A 15,550-nucleotide genomic window follows, 5' to 3' on the forward strand; every position below is an offset into this window, starting at 1 on the left:
GGAGATATTAACGTTGTTAATTAAAACTACTAAAGGTTTGTTTTTTTTTATATATATTTTTATCTCTGCTCCAAAAGAGAACAAATTTCGATTAACGAATTGCATGATCGTAGTATTTATTAACTGGTACACTTGATCATTGCAATAGTATATTTTCGTTTCAATTCAATTGTTGTGTTCTCTCTTTCTCTCTCTCTCTTTCACTCTCTTCCATTCAACGTGCATTCTCTTTTACTCTTCCTTCGTCACTCATGCATTCACTCAAAGAAATAACAAGGTCACAATTGCAATTAATATCGTTTTTCTTCTTCATGTTACAGTAGATATACGCTTATTGCACAGTTTTCCTCGTGATAAAAGCCATTCTACCTTTTCTCTCTCCCTCTCTCTGTCTGTCTGTCCTTTTTCTCTCATTCACTCACATACATTTATTTATTCATCACTCACTCGCTCATTTATTGTTCTCATTCTCTCCAGATACAAAATTAATCGTCACACTGATGATTTTGTCTCTAAGGAGGGTCTGCAAAATAAATTGTTTAAATAACAATAACTTAAATATAAATATCAACGCAATATGTCCCATGAGTTCCTACAATCGTCGATATTAGGTTCCTATTCTCTCTTTATCCTTGATCTTTCGTATTTTCTTACTTCGATGAACGCAACGACAGTGTCGTTCCTCGTCAGTGGCATCAGTCCGCCTTTTTTGTTGGTCTAACTAGTTAACTCTTCGCAAAATATTCGCGATAACTGTCCTCCGTGGGGGGACGCACATTGGCTTTCGAGCCTTCGTATTTTCCGATACCGCGAATTCTTGGCTTTGCGGATTGGTAGAAACACAAACCCGACAAAACTTGTGTGACCACGAATCTTCAGTATTCCATCTTCAATTATAGATAATTAAATTTCGTGAAATTTATTTCGTACAAAATTAAAACTCTATTCTCCCTTTAAGTAATAGAGGCCACTGAAGTACATCTTGGATCTTGAGAAAATAAAAATTAGATTAGTCATTATTGCTTTTAAATAATTTAAATAAAACTTGCACTTTTTAATCAGAAGTTGCTTAGAGATTGCTATAAGAAAAAACTGTAATTTATGAAAATTTCAAAATACTCCAAATTTATTGAACTTTTTTATTTCTTACTCTTGAAATTTTAAAGTTCTCCGAAACGTAAAAATTCCTGAAAGTAAAATTTCTTTGAATTTTGAAATTTGTCTAGCTTTGAAATCTCGAATTCTCAAGACAGTTCTTCAGTGTCTCAGATCGGATCGTAAAATAATTATATTTTCGGTTTTGAGTCTTCTCAAATTCTGCAAAACTCGGTTGTGAGAAATTTTGAATCTCTGAAACTCGACTACGAATACTTTGGATTCCTGGTCCTGTAATGAGCATTTTACTCGCCTTCGATAAACGTGAATCTTCGGTATCTCGGAACCCGGGGGCTCCCGGGAGTTTTCGGATCTAAGCGGATCCTTCGAAACTCTCGCGCAGCGCTCTCACTGTCCCGACCTCCCCACGGGACGATGAGCTTTCAAGGAATTAGCTTTTGAGGGCGTTCGACGAGCGTCGTCGTGTCCGAGTCTTGCTCGACCGGGTCGATTCTTTGCAGTTCAACAGTACGTGAGATGCGCAGATCGATCACCAAGACGGCGGCGGTGTCCTTGAGATCATTGGATCGCTTCTATCGAGCGCAAATATCGCCGTATGTGAATCGCGTGGGAACTCTCACGGTTGCTGCCTTAGTATCACGTGTAGATGTAATATATGCGTGTGTGTCCGTGTGTGTGATGTGTACGTGTGTAATATGTGATCGGTCCGCGCACACGCTATACTGAATTAAAAATCGACGAAACTGGCCCCCAGCAGCGGTGAGAAATGCAGAGCACTAATGGAAATTTGCCTACATGATTTCGTCGTCTTGACAACACGGCGCCTCCGACAGACTTAATGTGAGTGTTTCTCTTGTGTGTATGTGAGTGTACGTGTGTACGTGCGCGCGAGCGCACGCGCGTATGCGTGTTACGAAAGGTGTTTAGGTGGTTTACCAAAAGGTATAACCGCCCTCCGTTCCTCCTCCCAGGAACGAGCCCTTCTTTTGCGACAGGGCCACGCTGTGTCCGGCCATCGCGGCCAACTGCGCGGCGTTCGCGGCCACTCCGGGTGGCGGTGGTGGCAGTACGGGCTGCGAGATGCCATCGAACCGAGTACCATCAAAGCCATTCTGCAAAACGAGCATTACAAGGATTATATAGCTTCTTCGAATGTATTTTTCACGCAATAATCGGTAGGAATTTTAGATTCTTTAAATTTTATTAGAATACCGCGCAATATTTTTTAACAATGTGCATGTCGATACTTACAGGTACCATAATAGTGGGCCTTACAGGAGCGGGCTGCATAGCGGCAGGATAATACGCCGCTGCTGCAGCCAACGGCGGATAGTATTGCAATGGATATCCCGGTGGATAGTATTGCAAAGGATATCCTTGTCCATACATTGTTGGTTGATACATCTAAGCGAATCAAACAACAATATGAAAATCATAAGCATAGAAAGACAGTTATTTTGCTGACAGAAATATCAGATCGATCGAGCCCTATCAACTCAACGAAACAGGATTCTCACCATAGGATGTGTAAGGGTCTGATCGTATGTCGGTGGTGGTGGACCTTGCGCCGCGTATAATTGAGGTTGATTGGGAAACACTCCATAGGGTGAGGCGCCTGTAACTGTCAGGATATTGTCAAAATCAAGGCTCGCGTAATTAAAGCACGAGCAAGCCTGTACACAGAGGATGGGCCGGAAAAATGAAAGCATTGAACAATATAAGTCCTTCTTGATTCTTACATCGTTTGATATATTATTTAACGTCTCATCTCATGGGAACTAAAAAGTTTTAATTCTTGTATTGTGTAATGCTTCATTTTTTTTCATTCATCCCTTGTAGATCTGTGCTCGGGTCACAACTTGGTCTTGGTCTTACCACCGTAAGTCGGGGGTTGCGTTGGCGCGGGGACAAAGCCGGTCGGTGGATGCGGTGCCACCGGATATGCTGTAACACAAGGTAATGCGAAATGCAGCTCCACCGAATTCGCAAGTCGCGAAGGGCGTGTGTGTGTGTTCAATCTAAGCCAACATGGTACGTGGTACCACACCGCCAGAAAGGACGAGTGCCGGCGCGCCCCGTTCGCGTCTCGACACGGCGCTTAGGGAGGACCAGAACCCACGTGTGATCCTGGCAGATCAGTAATCGATAGTCCGCGTCGAGTACGCGCGTGGAGCGCGTCGTTGAGATCGGGGACGCGATTGAATTGTCTTCTCCGAGGCGGTTCTGAAACGGTATTTTCCGATTTTCTCGGTCTCGAGGCTAGACGGACCGACGGTTCCAAAGTGACTCGAAGCGGTAAACACAATTTTAATTTACGGTGATATTGATTTATTTGCTTTTTTTTAGTTATCTGTGTGATGATTATTGAAGAATTCTCAGCAAATTTGAAATTTCCAATAGTGACTTTCAGCCATTCTTCTTTGATATTTTAGTATCGAAGATAGTGGGGTCAAGCTTATAGCATATCCATTAAAAGCTAAATTTAATTTGACAATTCAAAATTCTGATGTGGATAGGTATGTTGTGCTAGGTAAAAATAAAGTTTCAGGTCAAGCAATTTTAATTGCAATGAGTAATAGTTAAAACATATTTCGGGAAAAAATTGTGTCAAGATACTGTCCACAAAAGTTGCTTCAATTTAAGATCAAAAGAAAGTCACTTTGAAAGCGTTTTTAATTCAACGTTATTTATTTTAGAATAACCGCTTCGAGATCATCTTCAGCCTTTGAAATATTCATGTCGGAAATGATGACATCGGGCATAATTTCCGTTTCCGAAGAGTGTACTCGAGACTAAATTGAGGAATGCGCTTTCGCCACGGCGGAGAGAGATTGTCCAACGCGCCACCGATCCCCAGAGTGGTACTCCCACACCCAAGTATATCTTACACATGACATACACCGTTTTGATCAAGGTACTATTCAAAGCTCAAACAATGTTAGTCACTAAATAATGGTGAAAAGAAATAACCGAAGATATCGCACCCGCCTATCGCTCCCGAGATCTTCCTCGAGCTTTATTTTCGCCCGGCGTGAATCACCGGGGCGAGCAGACGGGCTTCTTTATAAAAACATTTACAAGGTGACCAACCACTCTTTGTCTCCAACGACTTTAATTCGATTTTTCGTATTTGTCTTATCTGATATATAATTAATATTTCGATTTATTGTACATGAAAAATTATGAAAATGTTAAAAGAAAGAATGAATAGAGTAAAAATAATTTCCATATAACTATATTTTTTATGTAAAATGTAACTTGAAACTTTTATGATACAAGTATACATCAATATATTTCGAACTTTCAAATTCGATATTCTTTTGAATTAGATATTCTTTCGATATTCTTTCGAAAAGAAAATTAAATAAGCTGGAAAGCTAGGATCTTTAGCAGTGAGATCTGTAATTCAAGATAATTTCAATTTCAATTAGATTTCATCAGAGCGTTACTTTCAGTTTTTCGAGAAGTTGATCACCTTGGATCACACTCTTTCGAGGATCCATTAAGATCACTAATAGATCATCCACACAAATGGATCCACGATCGAGGAGCTGGAACGAATTGCGCTCTAGAATAAATTGAAATACTAATGGATTTCTCCGGATTAAAAAGTGCAAGTTACTGAAATTTCAATGAATTTTAATACTGTATTTTAAAAGTTGCTTTTAGAGTGTGCGCGATTCCAAATTTATATTCTCGAGCAACAATTCGTTACTGAGCAACCTTTACTTCTAGAACTAAGATTTAATACGAAACCGATCTCAAAGCAAATAGCGTTACGCAATCAAGGTAGAAGCCAAATACATTCGTCTAAGAGATCGAGCCTGAGGGATTCACGTGGACTGAGGCGTTAAAAACGTCTGTATCAGTATGCAAAATTTTTAAGATAAATATTTTGGCTTGCCACAGGAACACGTGCTCTTTGGATCCATAAGACGCTGAATATTTAGAAGCTCCTGAACTGTAATACTTGCAATTTAGAATACTCGACATCCATTTGTAGAAAATTAATGCTCTGAAGAAAATTTGGATATTTAATGATGATTCAAATTTCCTTTATGCTGGAAATTCTTCATCTGATTGAGTAAATCCCGAGGCTCGATCGCATTTGAAAAACAGAAAAACGACAAAACAGAGCTAAAATAAAGCCAAGGAGATAAGAAGGATAACGGTTGCTCCAAAGAGTGATGTTAAAACAAGCCCAAGTAATCGAAGGACTCGCGATGTGAGAACGATAGATTCGTCTCGACATCATTAATCATTAATTATCATCACCGTCATCGCCATTGTCATCATTGTCGCCCTCGTCATCGTCAATGATGACGGGGCGCGATTTTACAAGTCAAACCGAGAAGAAGAGTCTCTACTTTTTTTCTCTTTTTCTCTCTCGGGGTGGTGAATGTGTAATTTATACAATGAGTATAGTGGTACAATGATTATGCACATATATAAATATATATATGTATATGTTAATTATACATACATATATATAAGTATATATAAAAGTAATATTTATATATGCATATATAGCGGTGCTATATATACATATCGGGCTCCACACATTCAAAAAATCGTGACAAGACTCAGCAAACCACAAATTTCTGCAAATATCCAAAGATAAAGGTCAAACATGATTAAAAGTTCCTCGGAATCGTGTGTAATAGTAAATAGGTAATATCGGCAACCGGCCGCGTCGCGATGTCACGCGAGACGCTCGGTCACCTGTTTCTTTCTCTAGTCCTTTTAATTATCTAAATCGCGCCATGCGCCACACGCCGCCGCCATCGAGGAAGGCCGATTACTCTTTCGAATGTTTCTGTACCTTTGTCTTACAGTATTCGAGACCCAACATCTCGGGGAAAATGTATATATGAACTATATACACAATGACAGAAACAGTAAAGTAAAAATTTCTATTTTCCGTCAAGGGATAAAGGCTGAGAAAAATGAGATTTGGAAATCTTATTTCTCTATTTAGTTTTTGGATTTTGCCAAATATGTAATGTACTCTCAAAATATATCTGTTTAAGTTAATAAAGTCCACTTCATCAAATCATTCTAAATTAATGATTTAAAATATTTCAGATTGCTACTGTCATTAAGTAGTGAAAAGCGTTTCTGAGAGAACTCTCTAAGAAGGAGGATTTTCCGTCCTTCGGGCGTCGCGCGCGTGGTCGCGCCTGGCGCTGGATGGACATGTTGTACTCTAACATAAACGTCAGCCCACACCAAATTGTCTATGATGTGACCGAAGGCTGGCTGCGAACTAGCAAAGACGAACGGATCCAGTGCGGAGCTTCCCACACAGCCGCATAGTTCCGCGAGTTTACCGTTGGCGATGCAAATGCTCCTCTCAGTATCTTAACTATGTGGACGCTCATTAAAAGGATCTTCAAGAATCCAAGAGCATGAGAAATCTGGGAGAAGCTAATTACAAGTTAACGAGAGCTAATTAACGCGTTCTCAAGGAACGGAATATTGACAGAAATTAAGAAAGAACGCGATCACCGCATCAATCTTCTCTACACACATTTCATCAACACATCTGGGAATCTTAAAACGCGTTATTTTACAGGTGTAATCAACGTTAGTCTGTTCGCACGTTCGCTCAGCCTCCGACGAGTTATGTGTCAATGTGTCACAGTGCAAACAATCATCGAATCAATCACAATCGATTGTAATATTAATGCTAGTACGGCTTAATGATAACTCGAAAAGTCAACGCTCCTCTCTTTCTCTCTTGCTTTCCCTCGCACACGCACACTCTCTCTTTCTTTCATTTCCTCGATTTGTCCCAATGAGCAGTTCGACGCTATTCGAGAGCCAGATGTTCCTACTTCTTTGTTTCATTCTTTGTCATCTCTGTTTGCGACGATCCACGTTATATGATCAACGTGTACAATACAATGTTAAGGGTTCATCTACTCTCTCTTTCTCTCTCTCTCTCTGCCCTGACAACAATTCATCGAAGTGCTTCCGTGGACAACAGAACGTGTTCCCGGAACGAGTGAGATCACTGGAAGCATTGGAACTCATCAGAGAGCCGGAAATACATGCATTCCGCAGTATCGATTCAATAAAAAAAAATAAATAAAAAGTCGGAATAAATAGAAAAATAATTAAATACGCAATGGAAAATTTTCAAAGAAGAAGTTTGAAGGAGAATTTGAGAGAAAAATTTCATAAGAAAAAACAAGAACGCATCCCCCAAAACTAGATGCGCGCGCATGGGGAAGTGGATTGTTGCGTCAGAGACTTTTCGCTAACTTTTCGCGATTCGCTTCCGATGATCTCTATCGTCGCGGGGACACTATTGTCCAGTATCGACCAACGTATCAACGAACGCTACTTCGCTTTAAGCTCACTATTAACAGTGTACACAATTACAGATTCCTACCGAGACCATACGCATGCAATCATCGCGACGCCGGGAGACCTCGCCGCGCGCGCGCGCGCGATTGTCGGCCCAAGCCGAGTCGCGGAGACTAAACAGGAATGCGCGATGAGAAATTTGGCAACGATCGAATGATCTCGCGACTACATCCGAGACGCCGGCGGCTCTCCCGAGGGCGAAACACCTACGGAACTACAGTGATCACACAACAACACGACGATTCAAAACGACGCCGATCCACCCGATCTCGCCTTCATGATCGCGGGGAATCGGGCACACCATCCACCGAGATGGGATCGCACGCGGATGACGGTAACAACGTTCGAGGCGAGATCGTGAGGACCGAAAATTGAAAACAGCATATCGAAAGAAAAGAAACATGCACGATAATAGGAACAACGGACGGCGAGTGACACGACCGCCCCCTTCGATTTCTTTTCTTTTTTTTCTCTCTACATTCGTAAGGGTGGGCGATCGCGCGCCCCTGACCGTCGAGAAGATCGTTTCAAGCATGCGACTCAAGATCGTGACAATCTCGTGGAAAGAAGTCGAAAGTTCATACTTGCGGAGGTCTACGGGGATACTAAGGCCGAACGTAATTTCACTTTGAATTTCTCCCGCAGTCACGACTGCCAAATCTATCGCCCCTCCCCTCCCTCTCATTCTTCGTCGTGAAGTTGGCCGCGTAACGGCGGGGGGGGGGGGGTGAGATTACGTTCCGTGTGATTCACTGCTTCTATCTCTTTCTCTCGTTACAATTCAAGTCAAACTACTCTCGAACTACCGAAAAATCGAGAATCTAAGATTATGCTACGATTATTATCGAAGGAGGAAGTCGAGACATCTACGACTATGTCACATGTCTACAACGTGCAGCTGCGACCACGAGTTTCCTCGAGCTGATTAATTTCGCTCGTTCGTTGTTTGTACGTTTCAAAGTTGAACATTTTTGTTTTTCTCCTCACCGAGCTTTGTTATATGAAAATATCTGGGAAACTCGTGGCGCGGTTCGAAGCAACATGCACTATGTGTTAAAAGTGAGCTAGCAAGTACCTAATGAAGTAAAAGTATCGTCAAGAGTATGCCGAGCTTAAATATAGCATTCGTGTCCATTCGCGAAACCCGCCATGCTAGCGCGTACGCAATTCTGGAATTTCGACGTACTTCATGTCGAAAATTAACAGCTCGAGATTATATAATTCAATTAATAATTTTAATTAATATTAAGAAATCGAGTTATTAATAAAAAAAGAAAAATTAAAATTAATAACAATCAACAATGATTACACTTGATAGTTAATTTAAAGTAACTTAAAGCTGATTTTTATTTATTATCAGTAATTTGATTCCAGATTAAAAAAATTCTTTTGTTTTATTTTTGTCTGACAAAGTATTTGTGTGCGTAAATATTTAATTTTGCAAATATTGTATTATCACAGGTATCGAAAGAATTTTTACTTTTACAAGTCAGAATTGCGAATAACGCACAAGCACGTCGGGCGTGGAACAATAACGTAAAAAGAAAAAAGAATAGTAAAAGAACAATTAATAAAGCAGTCAGCCAATACCACGAAGTTTCAGTACGAAATATTGGTACACCCATATCAATATCTTACGGCCATATTGATTTGGATATATAGCGACCCGCGTCTCCGATTCGCAAAAACGCCCAGTGCGAATGGTGCGACATGTCACACGACGTCCAGGACCGCGAAGTGAACACAGATTTAAATCGTGTTTCTCTTTCCTCCAAAAATCTATCGTGAGGGAAATTTAAAAATTTAAAAAGAAAACAGTGTGTTGTTTCTGATCGCGATTATCGATCATTGAGAAAGTTCAAATTTTCGAAGCAAACTTCAAAGAGTAACATGGCTGCTCTGGAAGTCACGTGACTCGCGACTTGAGTGCGGCGTGTTCCTTGTTTTGAATCGGAGGACGCTCGGCGCATTCTATATCTTTATGCACGTTGAGGCCAGCGGAAGATTAGCGACGTTGCTTCTTTCAGAAGATCTTTTTAGAAGAACTATCCAATTCTGAATTAAAAAAGCATGAGAATCGGGGAATAAGATATTTCCCGTTCTGAAATACAACGGTTCGGTGAAAGAAAGTTACGTTTACTCCAAAAGTGCAAAAAGTACACTCTAGAAGAAATACCATAAACGTAAATAATATATCTATCACGTGATATGTCTCTTGCAATAGTTTGCGTAGTCGACAACCCTCAAGGGCTCTTCTGACCCTTCTGACGAAAATTTTGTCTCATCCCGGAGGATCCTACACGACGCACGTTACAATTCGAAGCAATCTGTCCCTTGCGTCGGCCTCAGCGTAACACAGCTGTATACATATTTATATAATATATATATATAATATATATATATATGTGTGTATACGTAATATATGTTGGTATAAACACGTAGTGAGTTAAGGTAATATATAGAGTAAGGTGAGGTTAGATACGTGGCTTAGGCTGCGCCGGTCTCCGGAGCTCCACCTACTGACTGGGATCAAATCGTCTTTGTAATGGTCCGCTGCAAACATATTGACAGCCAAACTGTAGGCACTATCCCTCCGCTCAGCTGCTACACCGCCATAAGGTATATATAAACGGTAGCGGACTCGCAGCAGTTATACGTCGTAACGTGTCTTTCCTCATATTACTTAACACAACATTGTTACTGGAGTAAGGAGCGCGTCGGCTCTTACCACTTACAGGCTAAGCTTTACGTATCCTCGTAAACACACTGCGCTCCCTGGGAGCGCAGCACCTGCTTGGGGACAGAGCAGATCTCGGTAATGAAATGGTCGCACCCGTCCAGGTTCTTACGGTTCTTACTGTTCGTTCTCACGGCACTTACACGGGGGGGAGGAAGGGGGGGGCATTTTCGCCGGAGCTGTCCCACCCGGTGTCTCGGATCCTGCCCCATCGTGCAGGAGGAACGGAGCGAATCCGAGACACCCGGAACAACCCGGGCAAGCGGACAACAGGACGGCGCTCGTGTAAACTCGATCGCTTTCACATGACGATCATCATTATCGACGCGAAGCTACCTTCGGCAAACTTTGATTCTTAAAAGCTCCCTACGAGTGCTTTAGGGTCATACACTTCATACACGGCGTATTCGCGCATTCTCACTTTTTGTGAAACCAGCATCTGTAAGAACACGGCCTAGTAATGGATGACCTCCGGAGGCTTCGTTTATTGCAAATTTCGCACGCAGGCGTAAACAAGAATCAGGTGGCAACAACACTACGTCAGATTTGTATTCTTGCAATCTTTCTTAAACAGCCCAGTTCTCTCTCATATTTTGATTTTCTACACGAGTGTGCTACTTTCGCGCAGGAGAGTATATAATGCGATATTGAGGTGTTGATAATGATTCCGTCGTTGCACGAAAAACATACGTATTTATTAAGCCACATATTGTTGCGTATTATGTTGACGAGAGAAGTGAGAGTCGAGGATGCATCAACTTGATAATCGTGTCAAAAGTTTACATTAATCCTGTAATCCATCTTTATATAAACTATCTTTATTTCAATATCTAAAAATAGGAATCACGAAAAGAGTTACGTATCAAAGAACTTGGGAGTAAATAAATGCACGAAGAAAACCAAAACAATGATTCAAATGTTAAAAAGTGTATACACATTAATAAAAGAACTAGGATTTTTTAAGAATTTAGAAACGTAAGGAATTCACAAAAGATGCAAGAAACCATTATATGTCAAAAATTCACAGATTCATGAGTCTAAATAATCCAGAAGAAGTTCAGTGTACAATAATCACAAAATTTTGCCGATACAAGAGCAAGAAATTTCCGCGAGTCCAAGAGATTTCGGGGGGGGATACGATATAGAAATATTTCGAAATTCGAGAAATTTAAAGGAGATCCGATCCGAAAAGAGATCTGTACACATCCAAACATCAGGATTTGACGATCCGTGAAAAGCACTCGGCGCTGTAAATACTAAAAGAAGTCTCTCTCTTTCTCTCCTTAAAGGCGAGAGAGAGAAAAAGGATGACCAACTCTCCGGAGGCCATTTTGTATTCCCAGCGCGATGCGCGGTATTGATTTGTCTTGTCAACCCCGGGGCCCAGGCACACGAGCGGATTCGTATCAGCGCCCGGGGCTCGATGCGCGACGGTCGAGTGACGCCGAAGTTCTGTTCGCACCAGGAATCGCACCGACGTCGGCGTCGAGCGATAACCGGGCGTCGCGTCGAATGACAAGTGGTGAGGCACCACTTATCTTAACGAGCGCATGTGTATGTGTATGCGTTTACGTGTATGCGTGTGAGTGTGTGTATGCTCGTACGCATCGTGTACGTGTGTGTGCACGCGCGTTCTGTATGTATGCTTGTATATTTCTCTCTCGGCTGTCGGTGTACACTACACGCAATTAAATGATAACGCGCGGTATTACGGCATATAGTTACCTTTCTTGTCGGTCATTATTGCTTAAAGTTTCACAATTTTTACTAAAAAAAAAAGAGGTACGTTATTCCTAATTAAATCACCGATTCGAGTCTCGCAACACTGTCGGCCGACGGGAACGGCTGTGACACTTGACAGACACTAGCGCCGTTTATTGAGCGTGCCTGACGGTGCGGCGGCACTGGCCGCTCATTGGCCCGCGCCCATCTACCAATGAGAGCACGTTGCCGACGCATGCGCGTCCCTATTCAAGCTTGACTCGTGCAGTTTTTCATCCTAGTTACGTGCGAACCGGTAAATTACTAAAAATTCACCATACACATTCACACCGCGCGCGCAGTCTTTCTAGTGACATAACTTAGTAAAGTTTGCGTATTCTCTAGCCATTTTCATACTGCTAGATGCAAATGCGGTTGTGTTGTTACAGGAAACACTTGTCTGCAATTATTTGTCTGTTTTCTACGTTGTTACATATTTGTTGTGCATCAATTACGTTGATTTAATTTTTTATTAATGTTTTGAGTGTTTATTTTGTATCTTCCTGGTGATATTTTGTTTCTTTAGATTGATTATTTGCTTGGACTACGTGCAACGGTACATATACAATCATGGAGCACAACCATTTACAGCGTAAGTACTATTAACAAATTTGTGTAATAGATATTAACAATAATTAATAATAAAAATAAAGATACAAATATTTCATAAAAATGATGCATGCACATAAACACTAACACGTGTACGCAATTGATATCCTTATAAAGCAATTGAGAGAAGCCTTACTTTATAAACTATAAACTGCAAAACTGGTGATAAAAAATTTTATATTATATAAATTTTATATTTTAACATTTATTTTTTTGTTAGCCTATAAAAGCCTGACAGAAGCCTTTCGCATGGACTGTCAGACACTAATAACACGTTTCGAGCTGTCCTACAACACTAACTTTCAAAACTTTTGTGAGATTTGGAGAGATATGCAATTCTCCCTGATTTTTGCGTATGTATTTCATTCTTTTATTAAAGTTATATTGAAAAATATGATTATAATTTCTCAAAACATTAATTAATAGATATTAAATACTTGCAGTTACTTTCCTACAGAAACAGTTTTAATTACATTTTGCAAGAAAGCTCTCTGCATATCAAAACAGTTTCTAGTAAACGGTATGAGTGTGAAAGAGCGCATCGGTGCTCTGTATCTTCTGTACGGAATATATTACAAAATGCCAAAGAATCAGAATGAAAATCTGAAAATCAGAGTGACTCTGTCAGATTGGAATTGTTTGATGGAGTTGCACAGTCAAGTTAAGAAAGACGAATATCTTGATGCTAACTATATCTTATGCAAGCTAGTCATTGATAATGCATTTATTCATTGCATCAGCGACACTGAGGTACGTAGATCAGGATTATTACAAGAACCATAAGAATTACAAACGTGTCCTTTCTAAAAGCCAAATTTAAAGATGTCAGAGATGTAAATAAATTTTCTTCATCAATTTTGAAATATTAATAAACAGTACCAAGTTCTCTCAGAACTTGTTTTAAAATTCTCCTGCAGATATAAAATTTCAAAAATAATTATTTTAATAGGCACAAGATAATAGACCAATCAAGAGTGTCATTAAATTATCAGAAATTAAGTGTTAATATGCCAAATATTAAAATAACATCTGATAAAGTTTTGTTAAAAAATAGCCAAATTATATGTACCAAAACATATGATTTTATTAATTGAAGAATATTCTTTGGTCGCAGTATGGTATCGAGAAACAGAGCTGCAGTAATCAGGAGAAGCCCAAGTTAGATGTTAATCTGATGCCAGAGATAAAGGACCTGGCGGAACCAGGTGGATTGCTATCGACGATCAGCAAATTGAGCAAGACCTACGAGGACAAGAAGAACAGTCTCTACGACGCCGAGGGTGATTCGGGCTTGCAACTTTACGATTCTGATGTGGCAGACAGTATCATCGAGAGTATTCGCAGAGTGCAATCGGAGAGCAGGATATTCGCCAAATCTAACGCTAACCAGACAACCAGGAAGACCAAAATGAAATCTTCACTGTCAACGATATCATCGGCATCATCGTCGAATAGCGACGCCCAGAAATCACTAAAACGGTATTTCTTACTATACAATTGTGAAAGATGACACATGATCGAAGAAATAATACAAAAAACGTAAAATAAGATCTTTTCAGCTTCCTTTTTTTCGTGAAAATTAATTTTTGTAAATTAAGATGTAATTTCCGGATAATCTCAATTTTATTTCTTCTGCTGCAGCATTATCTTTGTTGAATATTATTGCGCATACTATTTGGCTTAATTACGTTGTAAATTGTGCAAATTATTGCGACGAAGAGTCTGCAAGGTATAATAATAATAAGTTTTCTGCAGCATTCGAAATCGCAAGTATATAGTCTTGGCCAAGATAGGCCAAGGTTTTGCAAAAGGACTACACTCCGACTCCGAAGAAGAGCAGGCAGATGAAGATGAAATGGAAGAAACGTGAAGAAAGTTCAAGCTCAGTTAATTAAAAGAATAGAAAATTGCAATTCAAGAATTGATTCAAGTATGGACAAACATTAATTTAAATAAATAAATAAAGGAGAGGTTGAAGAAATTAAGATTATTAACACTATTTTAATTTATAATTTAGATTTTGAGAAATTTAGACTATATAATGCCACAGAAAATAAGTTCTGTTTATAATTACGTTCTCGTTGCTCTAATAAAATTTTGCATTAAATCTTCAATAATATGTTTCTTTCCAAGATACAATATATACGACATAGTTTTAGCAAGCATATGGAAATATATTTATAATTCCGTGAGACATCAATTTTTATTGCAAAAATGTACGTCAGGCGGATCATAATAATTGTCAATTTTATGTAAATATAGTTGCTTGAACTTTTTATGTAAACGTTTTGTTACACCAGGCAGGGCATTAATTAGGCAGACAAGACAATTCAATGAAATTGCTAAACTCTATCTAAATGAAATTCAAGTAAATCTCTAAGCATAGTACAGTTGAAAAATGGTAAGGCAACAGTGGTCAAACTCATTTTTAGGAACTTGTAAGTGACACAAGTGATGATTTGAATTTTCTCATTTCCGTTTTCTCAAGTTCCTGAAAATGTGAGCTAAACCATTGGTCTCGTATCGAACTTTTCGACCCTGTCACCAAGTTATTCATCCTACTCACGAAGACGTGCTTCATAGAATAGATTCGATTTCTTAAGCTTTTAAGAAATTTGACTGTCGTAAAGTTTCAAATCACTTTGGACACTGCTTGCAGATAGGAACTCATCATAAGATCATAAAGGTCTACAAAACTTTCAGAAATGATAAAATGTGACAGTGCGTGCGCTCATATCTTTTACGAAAGAGAATTATTTTCCGTACAATTAAATCGCGTCGAACATTGAGCATTTTCAAGAAGTTGAAGTAATTATATAACATCTTTCTGCAAAATGTATAGAAAAATTTTGATCTTTCCAAGAAGGTCTTCATGATTTACAAGCACTTCCGATCTTCCGTTGTTTTCAAAGTGATTCGAGACTTACGCATACATTATACGTGCGAAATGAACGT

General features: G+C 39.6%; 2 protein-coding genes across 2 annotated transcripts; one reads left to right on the forward strand and one right to left on the reverse strand.

The window, feature by feature from the left end:
- Window positions 1-36: 36 nt before the first annotated feature.
- On the reverse strand, window positions 37-12,109 carry LOC105279773 (DAZ-associated protein 2). The gene is made up of 5 exons (XM_011339786.3): window positions 11,951-12,109; window positions 2,992-3,060; window positions 2,634-2,737; window positions 2,368-2,520; window positions 37-2,228 (listed from the first exon to the last, which is right to left on the reverse strand). Exons 1-5 carry the CDS (start codon window positions 11,964-11,966, stop codon window positions 2,049-2,051), a joined length of 522 nt encoding a protein of 173 aa, XP_011338088.1. The 5' UTR covers window positions 11,967-12,109; the 3' UTR covers window positions 37-2,048.
- Window positions 12,110-12,315: 206 nt separating this feature from the next.
- On the forward strand, window positions 12,316-14,714 carry LOC105279774 (snRNA-activating protein complex subunit 1). The gene is made up of 5 exons (XM_011339787.3): window positions 12,316-12,578; window positions 12,816-12,948; window positions 13,039-13,345; window positions 13,710-14,074; window positions 14,351-14,714. The coding sequence occupies exons 1-5, from the start codon at window positions 12,557-12,559 to the stop codon at window positions 14,463-14,465; spliced, it is 942 nt and encodes a 313-aa protein (XP_011338089.1). The 5' UTR covers window positions 12,316-12,556; the 3' UTR covers window positions 14,466-14,714.
- The last annotated feature ends 836 nt before the right edge of the window (window positions 14,715-15,550 follow it).

This window comes from Ooceraea biroi, chromosome 7 (assembly GCF_003672135.1).
Source record: "Ooceraea biroi isolate clonal line C1 chromosome 7, Obir_v5.4, whole genome shotgun sequence".
NCBI classification, from domain to species: Eukaryota; Metazoa; Arthropoda; class Insecta; order Hymenoptera; family Formicidae; genus Ooceraea; species Ooceraea biroi.

Bases quoted from the DNA above. Each gene is read 5' to 3' on its own strand.
- LOC105279774 (XM_011339787.3), top strand. From the start codon at position 12,557: ATGGAGCACAACCATTTACAGC. The intron at 12,949-13,038 runs GTATGTATTTCA...AAATACTTGCAG, and splicing joins CAATTCTCCCTGATTTTTGC to TTACTTTCCTACAGAAACAG. The intron at 13,346-13,709 runs GTACGTAGATCA...CTTTGGTCGCAG, and splicing joins ATTGCATCAGCGACACTGAG to TATGGTATCGAGAAACAGAG.
- LOC105279773 (XM_011339786.3), bottom strand. The intron at 2,738-2,991 runs GTAAGACCAAGA...ATATCCTGACAG, and splicing joins GCAACCCCCGACTTACGGTG to TTACAGGCGCCTCACCCTAT. The intron at 2,229-2,367 runs GTAAGTATCGAC...CTCGTTTTGCAG, and splicing joins GGCCCACTATTATGGTACCT to AATGGCTTTGATGGTACTCG.